Consider the following 25,840-nt stretch of genomic DNA (forward strand, 5'->3'; position numbering starts at 1 on the left):
GATTGCTAGTGACTGTCCCTGAACTTTTGTAACTGTGGTGTCACACATCAGATGTAGAAAACAGATCAGCCAATAAAGCCAAGGTAGTCGTCTGTTTTTTTCTTAACTTTCACGGTTGGTTATTCGGTAATGCGGTCAAGAATTAGCTTTTTTTTTGTCCCGTCGGCCACCCAACCAGCTTTCCACAGCTAGTTTCTTTCAGGCATCTTCGAAGAAAGTCTACCTCCCCCCCCCCAATCCCACCCGAAGGAAATATAATTTATGTAGAAAATATATGCTTTTACCAGTGTCCGCTCCCCCTACCTCGGAAAATTTAGTCCGCTCCCTCACCCCTCCAAAAAAAGTTCAAGTGCCCTTCCCCCCCCCCCTCGGAGAAAAAAGTCTGAAAGAAGCACTGAAGACACCAACGTTAATACACCAACGTTAATACACCAACGTTAATACACCAACGCTAAGACACCAATGCTAAGACACCAACGCTAAGACACCAATGTTAAGACACCAACTTTAAGACACCAACTTTAAGACACCAACGTTAAGACGCCAACGTTAAGACGCCAATTTGTACTGCTCATTATCAGCCTATATCCGTGTGTCCACAAGCTCAACTTATCCCCCCAGAGTTAGCAAGTGGCAGTTAGCGCCCCTTGTAGTCGCTCTCCCAACATTTTATAGTGTGTGAACTGTTTACATCTCCTGAGTGTCGCTACCACGGTGATGTTAATGATAGTCTGACAAGATGGTTGTTTCTATTTTTCTAGAAACAAATGAGCTGGGGAATATTCGATCTTTTCTTTTCGTGGTCAGGAAATAAATCTTGATGGTCTGTTTTTATTTTACCCAAACTGAAGTCTACAGATTTTAATCGCTGTTTGTATTTGTTTGGTCAGTCCAATAGGCAGTTGCATGCTAGAGGGAGGAGTAAGGCATTTTGTGTGTGTAAAAACTAAAATTCCAAGTCAGCACTAAAGAGGTGTGTGATGGTGAAAACTTCAAGCCAGTTCAACGAAAGTCCCAATAAAAATGGTCCAAGAATAACCCAGACAAAATGGAAATTTTTGGAAGCAATACGGTAGTCGGCACGCAAGCAAGGCAGCTGGGACTTGATTATTCTGTCGCTTGTATCGTGTCTGTGGTTGTTGCTAGTTAATGATAGGTCTCGGTGTTTGGTTGATGGTCTCGGTGTTTAGTGGATAGTCTCGGTATTAAATGATGGTCTCGGTGTTTGGTTGGATGGTCTCGGTGTTTGGTTGATGGTCTCGGTGTTTGGTTGATGGTCCTCGGTGTTTGGTTGATGGTCCTCAGTGTTTGGTTGATGGTCTCGGTCTTTTGTTAATGGTCTCGGTGTTTAGTTGATGGTCTCAGTGTTTAGTTGATAGTCTCAGTGTTTAGTTGATGGTCTCAGTGTTTAGTTGATGGTCTCAGTGTTTAGTTGATGGTCTCAGTGTTTAGTTGATGGCATCTGTGTTTAGTTGATGGTCTCAGTGTTTAGTTGATGGCATCTGTGTTTAGTTGATGGTCTCAGTGTTTAGTTGATGGCATCAGTCTTTGGTTGATGGTCTCGGTGTTTAGTTGATGGTCTCTGTGTTTTAGTTGATGGCCTCTGTGTTTAGTTGATGGTCTCAGTGTTTAGCCGATGGTCTCGGCTTTCGTTGATAGTCTCGGTGTTTGGTTGATGGCCTCTGTGTTTAGTTGATGGCATCTGTGTTTAGTTGATGGCATCTGTGTTAAGTTGATGGTCTCAGTGTTTAGTGATGGCATCAGTCCTTTGGTTGTTGGTCTCAGTGTTTAGTTGCATGGCATCAGTCTTTGGTTGTTGGTCTCAGTGTTTAGTTGATGGCATCAGTCTTTGGTTGATGGTCTCAGTGTTTAGTTGATGGTCTCTGTGTTTAGTTGATGGTCCTCAGTGTTTAGTTGATGGCATCAGTCTTTGGTTGATGGTCTCAGTGTTTAGTTGATGGTCTCTGTGTTTAGTTGATGGCCTCTGTGTTTAGTTGAAGGCATCAGTCTTTGGTTGATGGTCTCTGTGTTTAGTTGATGGTCTCAGTGTTTAGTTGATGGCATCAGTCTTTGGTTGATGGTCTCTGTGTTTAGTTGATGGTCTCAGTGTTTAGTTGATGGCATCTGTGTTTAGTTGATGGCATCAGTCTTTGGTTGATGGTCTCTGTGTTTAGTTGATGGTCTCAGTGTTTAGTTGATGGCATCAGTCTTTGGTTGATGGTCTCTGTGTTTAGTTGATAGCCTCTGTGTTTAGTTGATGGTCTCGGTCTTTAGTCGATGGTCTCAGTGTTTAGTCGATGGTCTCAGTGTTTAGTCGATGGTCTCGTTCTTTTAGCTGTTAGTCTCGTTGTTTATATTGTGAGTCTCTAAGGTTTAGTCTAATGATGTACCTGGCCCTAGGCTTGGCTACTGTAATTTCTGACTAATCACATCATTAAATTTCGCTTCTGCTAATTACACCGGTATCAAATGTTTAATCTTTATAGTTAAGAGAGCAAAAACTTTGGTTTTAAGCTCCTTGTTCGCCTGTTTGTTTAAGCTCAGTGTTCGCCTGTTGGTTTAAGCTCATTGTTCGCCTGTTGATTTAAGCTAACTGTTCGCCAGTTGATTTAAGCTCACTGTTCGCCTGTTAGTTTAAGCTCACTGTTCGCCAGTTGGTTTAAGCTCCCTATTCGACTTTTGGTTTAAGCTAAATATTCGCCTGTTGGTTTAAGCTAAATGTTCGCCTGTTAGTTTAAGCTCACTGTTCCCCAATTGGTTTAAGCTCCCTATTCGCCAGTTGGTTTATGCTCCCTATTCGACTTTTGGTTTAAGCTAAATGTTCGCCTGTTGGTTTAAGCTAAATGTTCGCCTGTTGGTTTAAGCTCAGTGTTCGCCTGTTGGTTTAAGCTCAATGTTCGCCTGTAGGTTTAAGTTCCCTGTTTACTTGTTGGTTTAAGCTCACTATTCGCCAGTTGGTTTTTATCTCACTGTTCGCAAGTTGATTTAAGCTCACTGTTCGGCTGCGTCAGTTTCTGAAGGCAAAAGCTTGAGGTCAAACCAGGCAGAATTGTCACGTGGTCTTGCCTTCCTCTCCCCCCCCCCCCCCCCCCCCCCCCGGGGTAACAGAAGTACTGCAGACGTTCTCCCTGCGGTTCCAATTATTTCTGGTACTAAAGACAAATCACTTCTCAGGGGCAAAGGGAGACAATGTAGCTAGTCTTCTGCTCAAATAGCCATCTGCACTCAATTGTTAATACTCGAATACAAGGTGAACATCTATACCTAACATACACGCATCAACGTGTATGACATATACGTATCAACGTGTATGTTATATGTTTCAGATTTACTTTTGAATACACGCACTGACGTCACAAGGCGGGGAGCTGGGTGCGGCCCGCACCGGGTGACAACATTTAGCGGGTGACGCGACAACGAAAAATCATAAAATTTAATGTCTAAACCAGATAAAATAACAAAAAACAGTAGCGGAGAAGGGTGACACCAAAACAGAAATTGTTGGATGGGGGAGGGGTGACACCGTCAGTTACCGCACAGGGTGACAACCTACCTAGAGACGGTTAATTCCATTCATTTTTATTGAGTTAAAAAGAACATTTTTTAACCCGACCCCCATGCTAACTGGTTTCACATAACACAATTCCTTGTGGGCTGGTCTAACACAACTATGAAATTCTCTCCTCCCACCTCCCTCCCCGACCCCCCCCCCCCCCATGTTGAACTGGCTGGTCAGTTCATCATATGTGTCCACTATATGATTTCTAATAGTTGGTTTCTATAAAAACCAGAATCCTGAACAGCAAAATTCACACTTGAAATTTGAAAAATCTGAAAACTTCCCAAAACAATTTATTTACAAAAAATTTATTCAAATTCAGAAACACTGCAAAATTTATATTTTTATTCATAAAACATTTCAAATTATTAAAATAAAATTCACACAGTATGTTATCTTTCTGTATATATATATATATATATATATATATATATATATATATATATATATATATATATATATATATGTATGTATATATATATATATATATATATATATATATATATATATATATATATATATATATATATATATATATATATATATATATATAATTTTATAAATATATACAATGTTACTTAATTTAAAAATATTTGTATAAGGTTATCATATGAGACAGAATACAATTTAAATCACAAGAACTTAAAGACTTGGCAAACAAAAATTGTGTCCTTAGCCTAGCTATCACAAATACATAAATATTTGATTAACAAAAATTGTATCAATAGGTCTCTTATCACAGTTAAATTTCCTTTCACATCTAAAGTCACATTATTTGTACAAATACAAAAAACCAAGATTACAATAATACAATGTCAAAAATCACATATTACGCTCTGATAAAATCAAAACATCACATAATTATAAACTGTGAAAACTGACACCTCTGATCCCTGATGGATGTCTTAAATCAAACAATTTCAAGGCGGTAAAGAAAATAATTCAAAGGCCAAGAAAATGTGTCACAGTCCAAGCATTAAAAACTATCCCTACATTTTAACAGAGAACAATATTTTTTTAAGCAGCAGCTACTGAACCCACATTCAATGTTTGTGTTGTTAAAATCTGATCCAAAATTTTAAGTGCTTTACCACATTCTCTGTTGGATAAAAAAAAATGTATGATCAGGTTAAGATAAAATCTGAATGTACAAAAATAGAATAAAGAAGGATTGAGTTACCTGCCCAGAGAGCCTTCCAGTTTTTCTCTCTCTCGTAAAGATCTCAGAATTCTTCTGTCAGTGAGTTTAAGAACTCTGAAACTCCTGATTATCTGTTTATAAAAATACCAGTTGTCATCCTTTACTGATAAAAACAATGATATGATAAATCAACTTGCTAAATTAAACATCATTAATCTTTTTGAGAATGTGTTTATTTAATCAAGCCAAAGTCTCCAAATGCTGTCTAGAATATTCGTTACAAAAAAAAAAAAACTTAAAAAAAAGAATTTGTAAAAAAAAGTTTGTTTTAAAAAGATTTTTAAAAATCTGGCCAACCATTAATCTGACATAATCACTGGTGTCCAGTTCTAGCATCTCTAGCAGCAGACGAATCACTTTCTCATTCTTCATTCCAAGTGTGCCCTTACAAATATCAAAGTATTATTAGAAAATAGAATTTCCTTTTTCAACTGCATAATAATTTTAATTTATAAATAGCTACTATCATTCTATTTTTAAAAAACAACAGCCAACTATAATGGGAAAATATGACTGTCATTACAACGTTTAGTTTTTGTATTCACATTGCCATAGCAACAAATGTTTACTTACAACAGCCATAGCAGCCTCAGCTCTGACATGTTCCTCTGGGTCCTCCAATTTCCTAGCAAACATAAACCACATCTAAAACCACATCTAAAACATAAACCACATGTAAACCACATCTAAAACATAAACCACATCTAAAACATAAACCACATGTAAACACATCTAAAACATAAACCACATCTAAAACATAAACCACATGTAAAACATAAACCACATGTAAACCACATCTAAAACATAAACCACATGTAAACCACATCTAAAACATAAACCACATCTAAAACATAAACCACATGTAAAACATAAACCACATGTAAACCACATCTAAAACATAAACCACATGTAAACCACATCTAAAACATAAACCACATCTAAAACATAAACCACATGTAAAACATAAACCACATGTAAACCACATCTAAAACATAAACCACATGTAAACCACATCTAAAACATAAATCACATCTAAACCACATCTAAAACATAAAACACATGTAAACCACATCTAAAACATAAACCACATGTAGACCACATCTAAAACATAAATCACATCTAAACCACATCTAAAACATAAAACACATGTAAACCACATCTAAAACATAAACCATATCTAAACCACAACTAAAACATAAACATCTAAAACATAAACCACATCCAAAACATAAACCACATCTAAAACATAAATCACATCAAAACATAAACCACATCTAAAACACAGTAATGACATAGTATACCATAATTATACAATGTGAATTTTTCTAATTTGCAATTGGAAGAAGGGACTGAGTACTAAAATGTGTGGATGTTCATTTTTAATTTTTTTCACAATAAACCACATTTAACTTATCTTTACTTTGGTTATTTAACATCAGACAAATACTTCCCTGGCTAAGTAACTGGATGTCTTTACTTTGGTTATTTAACATCAGACAAATACTTCCCCTGGCTAAGTAACTGGATGTCTTTACTTTGGTTATTTAACATCAGACAAATACTTCCCTGGCTAAGTAACTGGATGTAACCAGAATTTGTTTTATCAGCTCTTGAATTTTAAAAAAAACTTGTGAAAGTTGAGCTATTTAATGTTGACTCAAAAACTTTGTGAACATCAGGCAAATGTTGTTGTTGTTTTTTTAGGTACAGACATCCATTTATCAGTTACTTTGTTGCCTCTTGCATGTCAAAAATTTTTTGTTATGGCTGGTGGATGTTATGTCTTGTGGACGTAAAACTTACGTGATGACACTATCACAGGCTTGAGCAAACATTCCCAACGCTGTCAGGGCTTTAGCTGCTGCCAGCCGTACATCCTGAGAGACATTTCATAAGGGAATCTTGAAACAATGTCATGGTTATTAATTTACCTACCATCATTAAAATCATGTCATTAATGTACATGGAAATCAAGTAATTAATGTAACCATCATGCTAGAAATCATGTCATTAATGTCCACCATGCTAGAAAATCAGGTCATTAATGTTCCTAAATATCAGGTCATGAATGTACCCACCATGCTAAAAATCAGGTCGTTAATGTACCCACCATGCTAAAAATCAGGTCGTTAATGTACACACCATGATAGAAATCAGGTCATTAATGTACCCACCATGCTAAAAATCAGGTCATTAATGTACCTAGAAATCAGGTCATTAATGTACCCACCATGCTAGGAATCAGGTCATTAATGTTCCTAGAAACCAGGTCATTAATGTACCCACCATGCTAGGAATCAGGTCATTAATGTTCCTAGAAATCAGGTCATGAATGTACCCACCATGCTAGAAAATCAGGTCATTATTGTCCCACCACGCTAGAAATCAGGTAATAAATGTACCTAGAAATCAGGTCATTAATGTACCCACCATACTGGGGTCATCCCAGAGACGAGTCTCCAGAAGGTTGTAAATCTTGTCCTGATGTTTGACCACGTACTGGTGTTTGGGACCTGCAGGGAGACACCAAAATTAAAAACATTTGCCCAGCAATGGAAAGGCTGAGATATTCTGTTTTTCTCCATGTATCTAACACTGACTCCTTGACTCCCCATTATTACAACCCTAACTCCCCATGAATCTAACACTCCCTGACCCCCATGAATCTAACACTGACTCCCTGTGAATCTAACAGTGACTCCCTGACTCCCCATGATTCTAACCCTGACTCCCTGACTCCCCATAATTCTAACATTGACTCCCTATGAATCTAACACTGACTCCCTGACTCCAAGTGAATCTAACCCGGACTCCCCATGAATCTAACCCTGACTCCCTGACTCCCCATGAACCTAACCCTGACTCCCTGACTCCCCATGAACCTAACACTGACTCCCTGACTCCCCGTGAACCTAACACTCACCAAATGAAATGAACAGATTACAGGCTAACGCCCTGTGCCCCCACACAGGAGATTCCTTGAGTAGAGCCTCCATGTGTTGTATGATGACATCATTGGTCACGTGCATCTGCTTCACGAGAATTTCCAGCGCCTATTTATAAAAAAAAACATTCCCAGCCAAACAAAAATTTTGGATAATCTTGATCATAAAAGATCTGCTGCTACTTATTCACACACAAGTAGCCTAAACACAAACAGGACAGGTAGCCTAAACACAAACAAAAACAACCACAACAGGTAGCTTAAATGCAAACACAACAGGTGGCCTAAACACAACATGTAGCCTAAACACAACATGTAGCCTAAACACAACCACAACAGGTTGCCTAAAAACAAACACAAAAGGTAGCCTAAACACAACAGGTAGCTTAAACACAACCACACCAGGTAGCCTAAACACAACCAAACCAGGTAGCCTAAAGACAAACACAACAGGTACCCTAAACACAACCACACCAGGTAGCCTAAAGACAAAAACAACAGGTAGCCTAAACACAACCACACCAGGTAGCTTAACACAACCACACCAGGTAGCCTAAAGACAACCACAACAGGTAGCCTAAACACAACCACACCAGGTAGCCTAAACACAAACACAACAGGTAGCCTAAACACAAACACAACAGGTAGCCTAAACACAAACACAACAGGTAGCCTAAACACAAACACAACAGGTACCCTAAAGACAAACAGGTAGCCTAAACACAAACACAACAGGTAGCCTAAACACAAACACAACAGGTACCCTAAAGACAAACAGGTAGCCTAAACACAACAGGTAGCCTAAACACAAACACAACAGGTAGCCTAAAGACAAACAGGTAGCCTAAACACAAACACAACAGGTAGCCTAAACACAACAGGTAGCCTAAACACAAACACAACAGGTAGCCTAAACACAAACACAACAGGTAGCCTAAACACAACAGGTAGCCTAAACACAAACACAACAGGTAGCCTAAACACAAACACAACAGGTAGCCTAAACACAAACACAACAGGTAGCCTAAACACAAACACAACAGGTACCCTAAAGACAAACAGGTAGCCTAAACACAAACACAACAGGTAGCCTAAACACAAACACAACAGGTACCCTAAAGACAAACAGGTAGCCTAAACACAACAGGTAGCCTAAACACAGCTGGTAGCCTACCTTAGCTTTAATGTGTGTGTCCCTGGATTCCTTGACTGTGCTCATCAGACGAGCCAGCGCGTGGTCATCCTTCACACAAAGATGACCCAGACAAACTGCAGCATGAAATGCTATGGGGTCATCTGGGTCAGGGTTCTGACACAAATGGCTCAAAACTTTGGCCAGTTCGTTAAATGCTGGCAGGGACTAAGGGAGAAATGCAGATAGTATTTGTTTACTTTAAAGGCCTATAAATGAATTTTAATTTGATGTATTTTAACAAATGCTTGGGGGGGGGGTTTGTTTCATAAGAAGCTATTTAGTGAAATGTAGCATTTTTTTTTGTATGTAATTATTTTTCATAAGTTTTAACTTTATTTTAAATAGAATATATTTTGAAAGGAAACCTAGCATTCTCCACCACTGACTACCTACATTGCTAATGTACTGAACATTTTTGCCTGAGCTGATGGTTTGGATCAAGTCACCTCTAACCTCCGAGTTGCCCAGCACCAGATACTTTAACACAAACTCCAACAGTGGCTCATCCCAACAACCTGGGGAAATAACATCCATTGATAGACCAGAGCTAAACAAACAACATTCATTTTACAACAGTGGAGGTTTGGAGAGAACCTACCTAGAAGTATTTAATATTTTTACCACAGTGGAGATTTGGAGAGGGCCTACCCAGGGGCGGAACTACAGTGCCGCCAGACCCCGCAATGCGGGGGGGCCCACGCTATTTTAGGGGCCCATAGCCGACCATAATAAATTTTTTAAAGTTACAAAAAAAAATTTCTTGCATTTTTGACTTGACGGTATAAGCTTTTGTAAATAACAAACAGATCTACTACAGTTGTGATCTTATAGAGTAGCTAACACATGATGTTGCGTAAAAAAAAAAATATGTGCCTGAGCTGTAGTGTGAAAGATAGGCAAACGTTCAAAACCCTTCCATGACTTATTTCCCTTTTTTAAATTGTTAAATAGGGGTACTCATAAGCTCTTTTTAATATATTTGTACTAAACAAATTAAAAGCAATTACTTCTCTTAAATATTATTTAAAAAAAAAATAAAAACTAAAGACTGGCGTAGTATAAAAAGGAAATATATTTAAAACAAATAAAATAAATACCGAAAAAACATAGAAATAAACATAACACGAGAAACCATTACACATACAAAGCTTTCAAGTTATATATTTTTTGACCGGCTAATTACTAGTAGGGTAGACTGAATTACAGCTAACATATTGAATAAAGTAGTTCTAAATTACGTAAAGAATTTGATGTTGATGTACTTGTAAAAATTGCAAATAAAAGTATTATAAAAAAATAACTAGTTCTAAATTAAAAAAAAATAAATAAATCAAAACAGACCAATGCACTAACACACATGACATGTTGTAATTTGTTTAAATTGAAAAAAAAAACAATTTTTTTTCAAAACCCGATCAGGCCAGAAATGAGTATCTAATTTCTGTGTTCTGTGTTTGTATATAAATCCACGGAGGCGTAGCGAGAGGGGGGGGGGGCGGTGGGTGGGACACGTGTCCCCGGGCGCCGACTTTAGGGGCGCCAAATAGGGTTTGAAAAACAAATTGAAAGTTTGAGGGGGGGGGGTGAGAAAATCAAAAGTTCGAGGGGGGGGGAGGTGCAAATCGAAAGTTTGTCCCCAGGCGCATGGAAGGGCCGCTACGCATCTGTATATATATATATATATATATATATATATATATATATATATATATATATATATGTATATATATATATGTATATATATATATATATATATATATATATATATATATATATATATATATATATATATATATATATATATATATATAAAGAGGGGGGCCCAGAAATTTTTTTTTGCGGGGTGGCCCGTTTTTTCTAGTTCCGCCACTGGGCCTACCTAGAAGTATTTAATATTTTACCACAGTGTAGGTTTGGAGAGAACCTACCTAGAAGTATTTAAGTTACAATACTTTCACCACAGTGGATGTTTGGAGAGAACCTACCTAGAAGTATTTAATATTTTTACCACAATGGAGGTTTGGAGAGAACCTACCTAGAAGTATTTAATATTTTACCACAGTGGAGGTTTGGAGAGAACCTACCTAGAAGTATTTAAGTTACAATATTTTTACCACAGTGGAGGTTTGGAGAGAACCTACCTAGAAGTATTTAATATTTTACCACAGGGTAGGTTTGGAGAGAACCTACCTAGAAGTATTTAATATTTTTACCACAGTGGAGGTTTGGAGAGAACCTACCTAGAAGTATTTAATATTTTTACCACAGTGTAGGTTTGGAGAGAACCTACCTAGAAGTATTTAATATTTTACCACAGTGGAGATGGAGAGAACCTACCTAGAAGTATTAGAGACTTGGCTGCCTCATATCGGACTCTTTGGACTGGATCTTTCTCAAGTTTTTCTTTTAAAGCAAACGCAACCATTGTATCGCCAGACTTGAGTAGACCAAGTTGCTGAAATTGTTGTGTCAGGTGAGGGGTCAGAAATGACTGGAACTTTGGCTGTTTATCAACACTACACACACCATCCACTCACCACACCATTCACTCACCACACCATCCACTCACCACACAATACACTCACCACACCATCCACTCACTCACCACACCATCCACTCACCACACCATCCACTCACCGCACCACTCACACCATCCACCCACCACACCATTCACTCACCACACCATTCACTCACCACACCATTCACTCACCACACCATCCACTCACCACACCATTCACTCACCACACCATCCACTCACCACACCATCCACTCACCACACCATCCACTCACCACACCATCCACTCACCACACCATCCACTCACCACACCATTCACTCACCACACCATCCACTCACCACACCATCCACTCACCACACCACCCACACCATTCACTCACCGCACCACTCACACCATTCACTCACCACACCAAACTTGTTATATTAATAAATTAAAAATTAATTAGCCAAAGAGGACAAACAATCAGATTGTAGTCATTACCCTCGCAGCATCAATGCGTTCCTCTTCTCTATCTGACTCAAGTTGAACATGGACAATTGTCTAAACAGATTAAAAGTAAAATGTTATTTTTTAAATTATAAAATACAGTTTATCCCTAAAGCCGATTCATTTACTCAGCTCTATGCAAAAAATAAGCAAGATGTACAGAGCCAAAGTTTCAAAACATTTTTCTGAAAATAGTCATCATTTTTCAAAAAATTAACAATGTTTATATAGGGAAAATTCGGACCACTCAGTTCTAAAGGTCTTCCGGAATTTTCCGGAACATATCATAGTTTTCTTTTTGCCACCCCCGAGGGTCAGTCTACGACCTCAGGAGTTATGAAGAGGTACCTGCGTGGGAAATTTTTTTTCGATATATAGCTCATATAAGGCGCCGGTCAGTCAAGGTCAGTTTTGACCCCCTCTTCGTGGACTTTTCGGGCAACCGTCACTGGCCCTCGTGTTCTATTAACCCAAGGCAGGATCCTGCCAAATTTGATGCGCCTGCAGCGCCGGGAAGTGTTCTATTGGGCACCCGACCACTTTGCTTTATATATATAGATATTTTATTTCATCATACCAATGAAACTACACCAACACAAAACTGGATGCTAAATCTACCTTAACCCTTACCATAGCAACCTAAACCTTGTTGTCAAGCTTGCCATAGCAACCTAAAACCTAACTTGTTGTCAAGCTTACCTTAACCCTTGCTATACCAACCTAAAACCTAACTTGTTGTCAAGCTTACCTTAACCCTCTCCCACCTGAGCCCTGAATATTCATTGCCTCTGGAGTCTGGCTTGATGAGGTTCCAGGAATTTGTGTTGGCTGTTAGGGACATATTTAAATTAATATTCAAATTTATTCTTTTTCAATCCAAGAATTTAATATTGCTGTTCCATTTTGTGTAAATATTCAAATAAATGAAACAAAGTTAAAAACAAAAAAAAGAGGAATTCTCACCTGCTTTTAACCTGCCTAAAACTGCTGCTGCTTTAAAACCAGATCGCAATTTCTTACTGAAACAATACATAAAGATTTGTTGCTAAAATTTCCAAGAAACTTTTTATTAACGTGGAGCAGACTAACAGTTTCTTCTATCCCTTACCCAGAAGATTTTGTGCTAGATGTCCCTTCAGTCTCTATCATCATCTGGAACTTTCTTTCTAGGTGTGCAGCCCCAGGGGTGGGAGGTTTCTTTTTTTCCTTGTACAAATTAAGTTTGGTCTCTTCCTGCAGGTTCCTCTGGTCGACAATTCTTTGGGCCGGGTGTCGCAGGTCTGGGTCAGGTTTACAGAAGGAGTCAGCAAATCTTGGGTACTCTTTGTTGGTACTCTGTCAACAGACATTTTATTTCATTTTGGTTCCCCGTTAAGATTTTATTTTATTTTGGTTCCCTGTCAAGACATTTTATTTTGGTTCCCTGTCAAGACATTTTATTTCATTTTGGTTCCCTGTCAACAGACATTTTATTTCATTTTGGTTCCCTGTCAACAGACATTTTATTTCATTTTGGTTCCCCGTTAAGATTTTATTTTATTTTGGTTCCCTGTCAAGACATTTTATTTTGGTTCCCTGTCAAGACATTTTATTTCATTTTGGTTCCCTGTCAACAGACATTTTATTTCATTTTGGTTCCCTGTCAACAGACATTTTATTTCATTTTGGTTCCCTGTCAACAGACATTTTATTTCATTTTGGTTCCCCGTTAACATTTTATTTTATTTGTTACCCTGTCTACCGACAATTTTTTAAATTTTGGTACCCTGACTACAGAAATATTTTAACATCCCAGATTTTAAGGGCCTACACACTACACTAGATTTTATTTCTAGCTTTAACTTTTTAAACATGTAACTGCATTTAGTTATTTACACTTTTTAATTGTATTTAACGCATTAACAATATATAAATTTACAAGGGGAAGTAATTCTCTCAAGAGGATTGAATGGAGTGTCCTGAACATTTTTGTAAATTAAAAACAAAAATGTGTTGTTATTTAAGTTTTTAAAAACAATTAGTTCTTTAATTTTTGCATTCTCCTTGTTTTTTATGAATTAGATACTGAATTTGATTAAAATACGTTTTCTTTAAACCTTAATCAGTAGCTTGTGATCTGAATTCTAAATGACAATTATTGATTTCTTTCTAATGGATTGGCTCTCAATCATGAAACTAACCACCAGTGCCCAACAGGTCACCATCATCTGCCTAATTAATTGAGTGTTCACCAGTACTTAATCCTGTTGTCTCCCCTATTGTTAGTGAAATTAGTAATCTACACACACAAATTTGGTACAGTTTTAATGACTAAGCTAATATTGAATAGGATTAAAAATTGAGATATTCTTGCATTGTCATTGGAGACTAATGTATCTGAGAGTTAAACTACTGCATTAGAAGTAGGTCAAAATTAAGTTACAAAATTTGACACAAACAGAAAAAAGACTGAAGGACATAGCAAACTACCTAGAGGTTTATAAAAATGAGAACTGAACACAACAACAAAATAATTACTCACAGTTCTAGTTATAGGGAGCACTGGGGGAGGGGGGATGGGCTTGGGGTAGTAAACAGACACTTTAGCCTTGGACGACTTGTCCTGAGGTTGGGCCAGTGGTGAATACATCTTGTTGTGTGTGTTCTGTAGGTGGCGCCGGGGGACTACCTTTGTCAGACTTGGTAAACTCTGGTGATCAACATGTTGGGAGACTTAGATGCTATTGATTACACTATTAAAAGCAACACTTTTTAATTTAGGCGAACAGAACATTATTTTATACAATGATGAACAAGAAATTTTTTTTAATTATAAAAGCTAACTTAACAAATTAGATTTCACATTTAATAATAAATATATGTGTTGGATGGTACGCATGGTCAAATGGTAGAGCGTTCAACTATTAATCCAAAAGTCTTGAGTTTGGGTCTCTGACTATGTCCACCCAACTCTGATGGGTACTTTACTTATATTAGGGAAAGTAGAGGCGGCTGGGCTTAGTACTGACCACACTATCCCTTCATATGCCGAGGTCAAAGAAACAGGTAAGCACAACTTCATCTGCCCCCATGGGCAGGTTTAAAATGGAACTTTTCTTACTAACTTACACAGTGGCATATTTTTTCATACATAAAGAAGAAATTTTTTTTTCTAAAAAAACCTACTCACTTTAGTTGTGAGGTCACCTTGCATCTGGTTGCCTGCAAATTTTGTGATAGAGATACTTGAGTCTTTATAGAACAATAAATAGAATTGTAACCCTTTAATGTCTAACCTTATCTGAATCATCTAATACTATAATGGGCCACGTTCGCACATCTCTCTCTCTCTCTCTCTCTCTGTCCGCAAAAAATTTTCGCCGGACATCACGTCAGAAACGGCAGCAATATATGGAGAACTTTATACGGACTTTTGTTGAAAATAATATGTTAGATGTTTTAAATGTATAACCACAATTTTATTTAAAGAAGAAAAATATAAAATAAAGGCGTATTCGAATGTAGAGAAACAGTATTATTTATGCAACCAGAAAAGCATTAATAGATGTGTAAAAGAACGCATAAAACTGTGACGACACTATTGCTTACTAATGACGTCATCTGCCGTGTTTAGAATAAAAAAGAAATGAACTATTTCATTCAAATTTGATTTAGATCTACGTACACTATGAAATGTATACAATACAATTTTTCCGGCCTAAACTCATAACATTTATTAATACAAAATCTTTGTTTGGAACTGGCTAATTTGGGATAAAAAAATTAATTTGAAAGAATAGGCATATTCGCGTAACTTAAGATTTTAAAATACGTCTTTCATTCTCTGTATTTTATAAGGTGCCTAAATAGCGGAGATGTTAGTGTACTATAAACCACGCAGGTAGTGCGGGTTCGAGACCCACCAAGTCAACTTGGTTAATGTATTTTTTTTTTTATTTTGCTCGGACAAAACTTAAAAAAAAAAAATTCAATTAGGATTCTAGATCTAGATCTAGATTGTCGGGTGTCCGATAAGGCACTTCCCGGCGCCGCAGGCGCTTCAAATTTGGCAGGATCTTGCCTTGGGGCGACAGAGCACGGGGGCCGGTTGGCCGAAAAGTCTACGATGAGGGGGTCAAAACTGACCTCGACTGACCGGTACCTTATATGAGCTATAAATCGAAAAAAAATGTCCACGGAGGAACCTCTTCATAACTCTTGAGGTCGTAGACCGACCCTCGGGCGAATTAATTAAGCATTCAAATTCTCAATGTTTTCGAAAGCCTAAGCGAAGCTGGGCAGCATGCCTAGTGTTCTAATAAAATCTCATGCTGGTCAGCAATAAGACAGTAAAAGAGAATCTACTAGCCAAAAGTGGTTGTAGGGTGAAGAATTTTTAGCAAAACTAAATTACCCTGTGAAGTGTTCAGCTGTCTAAGACTGTCAAAACTAAATTACCCTGTGAGGTGTTCAGCTGTCTAAGACTGTCAAAACTAAATTACCCTGTGAGGTGTACAGCTGTCTCAGACTGTCAAAACTAAATTACCCTGTGAGGTGTTCAGCTGTCTCAGACTGTCAAAACTAAATTACCCTGTCAGGTGTTCAGCTGTCTAAGACTGTCAAAACTAAATTACCCTGTGAGGTGTTCAGCTGTCTCAGACTGTCAAAACTAAATTACCCTGTGAGGTGTTCAGCTGTCTCAGACTGTCAAAACTAAATTACCCTGTGAGGTGTTCAGCTGTCTAAGACTGTCAAAACTAAATTACCCTGTGAGGTGTTCAGCTGTCTCAGACTGTCAAAACTAAATTACCCTGTGAGGTGTTCAGCTGTCTAAGACTGTCAAAACTAAATTACCCTGTGAGGTGTTCAGCTGTCTCAGACTGTCAAAACTAAATTACCCTGTGAGGTGTTCAGCTGTCTCAGACTGTCAAAACTAAATTACCCTGTGAGGTGTTCAGCTGTCTAAGACTGTCAAAACTAAATTACCCTGTGAGGTGTTCAGCTGTCTCAGACTGTCAAAACTAAATTACCCTGTGAGGTGTTCAGCTGTCTCAGACTGTCAAAACTAAATTACCCTGTGAGGTGTTCAGCTGTCTAAGACTGTCCTTGCTTTGGTTCCAATCTCTGACAGACAACTGGGACGCGTTGTAAATTTTATCATACAGTCCATGAATTTTAGATGCCAGTTTATCTAAGGCAATACGCTGCAGATGGAAAAAAATTCTAAATATTATTGTCGGACTAAAAGAATTTTATAACAATTTAATTTCATAAAAAAATATTGTAGAACTGAAGCCAACAAGCATAATTTAGCATGTTAGAATGGCTACATACATGTTCTTAGAATCTAAAGATAAATGTGAGAAATTTTGTACATGAATATCTTTGATATCACTTCCTTTTCTTCTTATACGCCAAGGCAGTTCTCTAAACTCAGATTCCAAATCCTCTGAAATAAAGAATAGGCTTCATTTGATTTTAAGTTACAGCCTTCAGTTGGCTAAACTATATCAATATCATGTGGCTGCCCAACCAGACATATTACAAGAAACTGAACACAAGCAGATATAAAAATATTATAAAACTCTCACAGACAAGAGTAATAAATTCTCAAACTCTGGAGTTCTGAGTGTGATGTAATTCAAGGGAGATGGTGATAAATGTTTTCTTTAATGGTAATTTGAGGCAGTAGCTTTATGCCTTCTAATGGTAATTGGCAGTAGCTTTATTAGGCAATAACTATCTACTGTCCAGTGATGACATAAGCCAATAACTATCTACTGTCCAATGATGACATTAGGCAATAACTATCTACTGTCCAATGATGACATTAGGCAATAACTATCCACTGTCCAATGATGACATTAGGCAATAACTATCTACTGTCTAATGATGACATTAGGCAATAACTATCTACTGTCCAATGATGACATTAGGCAATAACTATCTACTGTCTAATGATGACATTAGGCTATAACTATCTACTGTCCAGTGATGACATTAGGCAATAACTATCCACTGTCCAATGATGACATTAGGCAATAACTATCTACTGTCCAATGATGACATTAGGCTATAACTATCTACTGTCCAATGATGACATTAGGCAATAACTATCTACTGTCCAATGATGACATTAGGCAATAACTATCTACTGTCCAATGATGACATTAGGCAATAACTATCTACTGTCCAATGATGACATTAGGCAATAACTATCTACTGTCCAATGATGACATTAGGCAAGCAATAACTATCTACTGTCCAATGATGACATTAGGCTATAACTATCTACTGTCCAATGATGACATTAGGCAATAACTATCTACTGTCCAGTGATGACATTAGGCAAATAACTACCTTCTGGTGATATTAGACAAGAAACTCCTGCTTATTACTGACAATATTAGATTCCTACCTTTTTGAATAAATGAGCCAGGTACAGCCAGCCCCACCTGGTGGTAGCTCAATGGGTCTGCCTGTACAAAGATGTCAGCAAACTGGCTGTATTCAAACCTGTGGTGCTCTGACTGCCAGTACTCTGCTGCTACATCACTGTGGTTGCTGGTTAAAACTGATGGTAAGAAAACATTTAACATACATTAAAACATACTCAGTTATTTTACACTAACACTGGTCATTAAAACATAGTTATTTTAACACTCAAACTGATTATTAAAATACAGTTAACTTAACACTAAAACTGATCATTAAAAATCTCTCATCACTCCTGCAGTCATTAAGCACATCGATGCATATTTTCACTAACACTATCCCTGCAGTCATTAAGCACATTGATGCATATTTTCACTGACACTATCCCTGCAGTCATTAAGCACATCGATGCGTATTTTCACGGACATTACGCATGCAGTCATTAAGCACATCGATGCATATTTTCACTGACACTATGCCTGCAGTCATTAAGCACATTGATGCATATTTTCACTGACACTATGCCTGCAGTCATTAAGCACATTGATGCATATTTTCACTGACACTATCCCTGCAGTCATTAAGCACATTGATGCGTATTTTCACTGACACTATGCCTGCAGTCATTAAGCACATCGATGCGTATTTTCACTGACACTACGCATGCAGTCATTAAGCACATTGATGCATATTTTCACTGACACTATGCCTGCAGTCATTAAGCACATTGATGCATATTTTCACTGACACTATGCCTGCAGTCATTAAGCACATTGATGCATATTTTCACTGACACTATGCCTGCAGTCATTAAGCACATTGATGCATATTTTCACTGACACTATGCCTGCAGTCATTAAGCACATTGATGCATATTTTCACTGACACTACGCATGCAGTCATTAAGCACATCGATGCGTATTTTCACGGACATTACGCATGCAGTCATTAAGCACATCGATGCATATTTTCACTGACACTATGCCTGCAGTCATTAAGCCCATTGATGCATATTTTCACTGACACTATGCCTGCAGTCATTAAGCACATTGATGCATATTTTCACTGACACTATCCCTGCAGTCATTAAGCACATTGATGCGTATTTTCACTGACACTATGCCTGCAGTCATTAAGCACATCGATGCGTATTTTCACTGACACTACGCATGCAGTCATTAAGCACATTGATGCATATTTTCACTGACACTATGCCTGCAGTCATTAAGCACATTGATGCATATTTTCACTGACACTATGCCTGCAGTCATTAAGCACGTTGATGCATATTTTCACTGACACTATGCCTGCAGTCATTAAGCACATTGATGCATATTTTCACTGACACTACGCATGCAGTCATTAAGCACATTGATGCATATTTTCACTGACACTATGCCTGCAGTCATTAAGCACATTGATGCATATTTTCACTGACACTATCCCTGCAGTCATTAAGCACATTGATGCATATTTTCACTGACACTACGCATGCAGTCATTAAGCACATTGATGCATATTTTCACTGACACTATGCCTGCAGTCATTAAGCACATTGATGCATATTTTCACTGACACTACGCATGCAGTCATTAAGCACATCGATGCATATTTTCACTGACACTATGCCTGCAGTCATTAAACAGATCGATGCGTATTTTCAGTGACACTATGATAACCTTCAACAAAAATTCAAAATTGTGTGAGTACAAAAATAAGCTAACCATGCAACTTTGAGTTATCTTGCTCTGGCATTTGACCTTCAACCTCTGTCATGTAAATATGGCTTTCATGTTCAGGCTCCTCAGTCAGCTCTAGATCTGAGTGATCTTCTCTCCCTGTTCCACTGGGCGTTCTATCTCTCCTTTCCTCTGTAACATCACCCCCATCACTTTCAGTTCCCCTTTGCTGTAAAGAATCTTTCAAAGTGTCTGACTCATCCAAAATTTCTTGTGTAGCCTCTGTATCACCAACACCTGATTGATCCTACATCATAAAAAAAATATATTTTTACTAAAGCGTTGTATGAGATTTGCACCAGTCATCAAATTGTTTAACTGATTCGCAAGGTACAAAATTATACAGTTTCTATGGCAACAGTTTCAGTAGCAGTTTACATACTTTTAAGTTAAGTTGGCCAGATAAAACTTTTTTAAATACATAAATGAGTTTAATTACTTGTTTATTTAAGTCTTCTCTCTCTGTAGTTTTCTCATTATCTGTGATATATTGTTGCTCCAAAGGAATGCTAAAATTGAAATGGAAAAACATGTTATTAATGTAGAATTTACTTTTGAAAAAATGAATGCAGCCTACTAAATAGGAAAGCAGTAAGTCTGAGGTTTTTTTTTAAAGATATAAAATATAATTAAAGAAAATATTTAGTTCCTGACTAACAAATAACACCAAAACTAATTAAAATTATGAACTGAAATACCTTTCAATGTCATCACTAGTTCTCTGTGAGTCAGCTTCTGATGGTTGACTTTCAGGAATGTTGGTAACTGTTTGGTGCTTTTTGCAAAAGATAGTTTAAAATTAACTATTTTGATTTTAGGAAGTTGATTTCTGATTTATTTGAAAGTTATAAAATAAACTTTACAATAAACTAACTCCAACCAGAAAAGCAAATACCTGAAGCTTCTTTGTCTCACATATCTCTGCCATCTTGTCCTCAAGCCAAATTACTCGTTTTCTCGCTTCGATAATATTCCCAACACCTGAATGTAATGCTTTATCTAAATCTTCCCTTGCATACATTAATTCTGTGTTTATTTTCTCCATTACCTGAGAAAGATTAATAAAATACCTCACATTTTACCGCCTTATTAGGTGATACAAAAATTTGACCATGATTTAAATACAGTCACAGCACTGCTCTATTCTGTTTTAAACACAAACCTAGTTTAAAATTTAAATAAAGGAAAGAAATTTTGTTGATCAATTTATTCATTAAAAAAATGAATAATTCACATAGTACTTGGCACAGAGAGCAGAAAAGTGAAAAAAGTGATGTGATCACTAAAGCTTGTTGAGGCCAACAAACTGATGATGTTAATGAAGTTATAAAAAATAATTAAATGTGAAAACAAACCTGAAGTGAGAATAAAAGGTGCAGAGATTCATCGTTCAAACGAGCCACTCTGCCATGAAGCTGCTCAATCAGAGTTGTGTCTCCTGCTTCATCCAACTGCTGTAGAGCAGACAGCAGCTCGCTCTGTACTTCATGGACCAGCTGCATCTGAATATATATATTAGCAAACCTAGTATTAGTATAACATCTAAAAAGAATCCTCACTAGAAAGTGTCTACTATAATGCAACATAAAACAAACAAAATCTGTAGAAGTAATGTGGGGAATATAAAGAAGGATCTAGTGCACTACACTATACTGAAAAGCTGTAGATGTTATGCGGTGAATATAAAGTGCACCACACCATACTGAAAATGTATAAAAGAAATGTGAATATAAAGTGCACCACACTATTAGGAAAATCTGTAGAAAAAATGTGGAGAATATAAACAAATATCCACTGCACAACATAAAACAGTGAAAACCTGTAGAAAAAATGTGGTGAATTTTAACAAAGGTCTGATGAGAAGATAAATAATCCATTTTTACCAGGGCATTTATCATTAAGATGCCACAGTCCAAACTCATATAGTAAAGTAAATATTTATAACTAAAGATAAATGGAAACTATAGAAAGATATATACAAAATTGTTCTGATGCTACAATTCAGTGTATTAAGGTCTTTAAAGTTTACTTCAAGCAGATAAAGGTAACTGTAAAAATAACAATCTAAGCTTACATGCTTCTGCATTAACAAGTCCGAACGGTGTTTTACTTTCTGATGTTTCATTGTGTTCTTTTTGGAAAACATTGTAAACTTGAAATTACCTGAAAGTTATTTCAAGATGTTAAAAACATTTTAAAAAGTTGTTCTGGTTGGCATAACACTGTATGATGCATAAGTTATTTTACTATGTTTTAAATTCCAAGTTGGGTAGCTAAAAAATTGAAAAGGCAATATGGCACAAAGAATTTTTAGATATATATGAGGAATCTAGCAAAGTTTGTTTGTACCAATATCTGTGAGTATACTAGCAAATGTTGTACCAATTTCTGTGAGTATACTAGCAAAGGTTGTACCAATTTCTGTGAGTGTGCTAGCAAAGTTTGTACCAATTTCTGTGAGTGTACTAGCAAAGGTTGTTTGTACCAATATCTGTGAGTGTGCTAGCAAAGGTTGTTTGTACCAATATCTGTGAGTGTGCTAGCAATGGTTGTTTGTACCAATATCTGTGAGTATACTAGCAAAGGTTGTACCAATTTCTGTGAGTGTGCTAGCAAAGGTTGTTTGTACCAATATCTGTGAGTGTGCTAGCAAAGGTTGTACCAATTTCTGTGAGTGTGCTAGCAAAGTTTGTACAAATTTCTGTGAGTGTACTAGCAAAGGTTGTTTGTACCAATATCTGTGAGTGTGCTAGCAAAGGTTGTTTGTACCAATATCTGTGAGTGTGTTAGCAAAGGTTGTTTGTACCAATATCTGTGAGTGTGCTAGCAAAGGTTGTTTGTACCAATATCTGTGAGTATACTAGCAAAGGTTGTACCAATTTCTGTGAGTGTGCTAGCAAAGGTTGTTTGTACCAATATCTGTGAGTGTGCTAGCAAAGGTTGTACCAATTTCTGTGAGTGTGCTAGCAAAGGTTGTTTGTACCAATATCTGTGAGTGTGCTAGCAAAGGTTGTACCAATTTCTGTGAGTGTGCTAGCAAAGTTTGTACAAATTTCTGTGAGTGTACTAGCAAAGGTTGTTTGTACCAATATCTGTGAGTGTGCTAGCAAAGGTTGTTTGTACCAATATCTGTGAGTGTGTTAGCAAAGGTTGTTTGTACCAATATCTGTGAGTGTGCTAGCAAAGGTTGTTTGTACCAATATCTGTGAGTGTGCTAGCAAAGGTTGTTTGTACCAATATCTGTGAGTGTGCTAGCAAAGGTTGTACCAATTTCTGTGAGTGTGCTAGCAAAGGTTGTTTGTACCAATATCTGTGAGTGTGCTAGCAAAGGTTGTACCAATTTCTGTGAGTGTGCTAGCAAAGTTTGTACCAATTTCTGTGAGTGTACTAGCAAGGTTGTTTGTACCAATATCTGTGAGTGTGCTAGCAAAGGTTGTTTGTACCAATTTCTGTGAGTGTGCTAGCAAATTTTGTACCAATATCTGTGAGTGTGCTAGCAAAGGTTGCTTGTACCAATATCTGTGAGTGTGCTAGCAAAGGTTGTACCAATGTCTGTGAGTGTGCTAGCAAAGTTTGTACCAATTTCTGTGAGTGTACTAGCAAAGGTTGTTTGTACCAATATCTGTGAGTGTGCTAGCAAAGGTTGTTTGTACCAATATCTGTGAGTGTGCTAGCAAAGGTTGTTGTTAGCTGTCTTTATAACTGGTCATGTATTTAAAATGAAGAAGAAAGAAATCATACCACACCTAATATCAGCTTTGTTCCAATGCAAATTTCTGGTTCATTTTTTCAGTTTTCTAGTACAGCTATTAGTATTATATAGTCTGTAGGCCGTAGTTATGTTTGATCTAAGTAAAAAGAGGTCATTCCATAATATATATCAAGCAAAAAATTATAAATTAGGTATCTTGAAATAGCTGATAGTGCAAACTGATATCCTGTGCTGATATTTTTACCACAGTAAATTACTTGACAACATTTGGCAGATTCATTATTCAGTTGTGGATCACGGATATCAAATTAAATTTCTTTCTTCATACTTCTATATGCATGTCAGCATGCTATTGATAACGCTTTTCTTTATAGTTATTTAAATAGTAGTGTATTATTATATATTTAGAGAAAAACAAATCATTTATTTTCTACTTTTTAGTGCATTATTACATAAAAGTTTTTTTTTTTTAAATGTTTTATGCAATTTTTTTTAGCTCTTTTTACAATTAAAAACCTGATCAGTACTTTGAGATCCCCAAAAGATAATTATCTGTCCCTTATTTAAGTCTGTTGTCAGCTTTCAGGCATGAAGACAGTTTATTAAAGTTCATTTTTTAATTAATTTTTTTATGACTAAGGGGTCATCCATAAATGACGTCACGCTTTTTTGACAATTTTTACCTCCACCCTCCCCTTCGTCACACATCGTCACAAAAAGCCAGACCCCCCTCCCCCTAAAATGATGTCACACCTCAAATTTGCAGTTGAATTTTTTTAAAACATTGATATTTTTCTAAAATCTTGTCTAAACTATTACAATTTATTAAAACAGTTATCTAAAACGTGAAATAACGTCTAAATTCGTTTTCTAACATTGCTTTTTTATAATGCAAAAGTGTGACGTCGCAACATCTGAACACCCCCCCTCCCCCTTATCACACATCGTCACAAAATTACGGACCCCTCTCCCCCCTACGAGTGTGACGTCATTTATGGATGACCCCTAATTCAAGGGTGGATTGGCCAGCCGGTCTACCAGGAAATATCCCAGTGGGCCACCAGGTAAAAAGGAACAATGCTATAGAAGGCCTTAAAGGGCTTTGGTTTTTTTTCATCATGTATTATTTAAATAACCTTTACAGTCCAATCTGCATATTTTTCCATTTTACCACACATCTTCCATCACTCAAGTTTTCTATTAACTCTTGAACCCCATTGCAAGTTTTTCCATCAAACATTTACACACACACAACTATGTTATTTGACCTTTCACCAAAGTATCAGGCAGAATTAGTATTTGGAAGAAGAATAGCCAAGCCTTCAGCCACTGTTTAAATTTTAAATATTAATCTTGCTTGCTAAAATGAGTTGCTGTCGACCTACCTAACGCCTAACACTGCTGTCAATATTTTTTTTTAATCATAATTTTAACAAACTAGTCTCCTAGTTATTTGGGCATTAATCCATTGAATAGACCAACTTCAAATTTAAGCTTTTTTATATTTATGGTAATTAAAAATTTAAAGCCTAACCTGAATGACTGAGCCTGAATGGGACTGGGGGCTACTAGAAGTCTACAGATCTAGTACTGATCTACTATAAGATCTAGATCTATATTTAATATTAATATATTATTATAATTAGGCCTATATTATTATTAATTATTATTAAATATTTGTTTTTTGTGAGTCAGCTTCCGATGGTTGACTTTCAGGGATGTTGTTAACTGTTTCTAATTTATAAAATAATCCTTCAAGAAGCTGTGAAACACCGTTTCATAGAGTTTTAAAACCAAAAAAACATTGATACTGTTACATTAAATAACTTGGCAACCACGAATAAATTGTTGTTTACGAATCGCCGCCATCATTAAGGGATGAATGGCAACAAGATAGATATTTTTAAACTTGACTCCCGTGTAAAAAGTATGCCTTTTATTCTATGTTCAAAATAATGATTATATATTCACAAAATTTTAAAAATATTAATATATTTTTAGTAATATAAAGAAAGTAAATTAGAGACAGGATTTATATACAATCATTATTTACAAACTTTTTTGTAATGTTTCG

The 25,840-nt window shown here is 36.7% G+C and overlaps 1 protein-coding gene across 1 annotated transcript; it reads right to left on the minus strand.

The window, feature by feature from the left end:
- Positions 1-4,118: 4,118 nt before the first annotated feature.
- Positions 4,119-25,642, minus strand: LOC131933275 (uncharacterized). The gene is made up of 27 exons (XM_059290063.1): positions 25,584-25,642; positions 23,801-23,902; positions 22,129-22,217; positions 21,410-21,556; positions 20,950-21,102; positions 20,753-20,829; positions 20,494-20,563; positions 20,040-20,301; positions 18,299-18,454; positions 17,256-17,329; positions 16,955-17,084; positions 15,071-15,102; positions 14,423-14,590; positions 13,010-13,236; positions 12,865-12,920; positions 12,650-12,729; positions 11,896-11,955; positions 11,237-11,354; positions 9,293-9,414; positions 8,879-9,064; positions 7,684-7,813; positions 7,191-7,273; positions 6,564-6,637; positions 5,334-5,385; positions 5,058-5,144; positions 4,740-4,831; positions 4,119-4,658 (listed from the first exon to the last, which is right to left on the minus strand). The coding sequence occupies exons 3-27, from the start codon at positions 22,198-22,200 to the stop codon at positions 4,577-4,579; spliced, it is 2,790 nt and encodes a 929-aa protein (XP_059146046.1). The 5' UTR covers positions 22,201-22,217; positions 23,801-23,902; positions 25,584-25,642; the 3' UTR covers positions 4,119-4,576.
- Between the last annotated feature and the right edge of the window lie 198 nt (positions 25,643-25,840).

The sequence above is a fragment of the Physella acuta genome, unplaced genomic scaffold (genome assembly GCF_028476545.2).
Source record: "Physella acuta isolate Inbredline_101_S28 unplaced genomic scaffold, ASM2847654v3 ptg002437l, whole genome shotgun sequence".
Lineage (NCBI taxonomy): Eukaryota > Metazoa > Mollusca > Gastropoda > Physidae > Physella > Physella acuta.

Excerpts from the sequence above, each read along its gene's own strand:
- LOC131933275 (XM_059290063.1), bottom strand. The coding sequence starts at position 22,200 with ATGTTTTCCAAAAAGAACACAATGAAACATCAGAAAGTAAAACACCGT. Across the intron at positions 20,830-20,949 it reads GTGAGACAAAGAAGCTTCAG|CACCAAACAGTTACCAACAT; the intron begins GTATTTGCTTTT and ends TTTTGCAAAAAG. Across the intron at positions 5,386-6,563 it reads GCCTGTGATAGTGTCATCAC|GAAATTGGAGGACCCAGAGG; the intron begins GTAAGTTTTACG and ends TATGTTTGCTAG.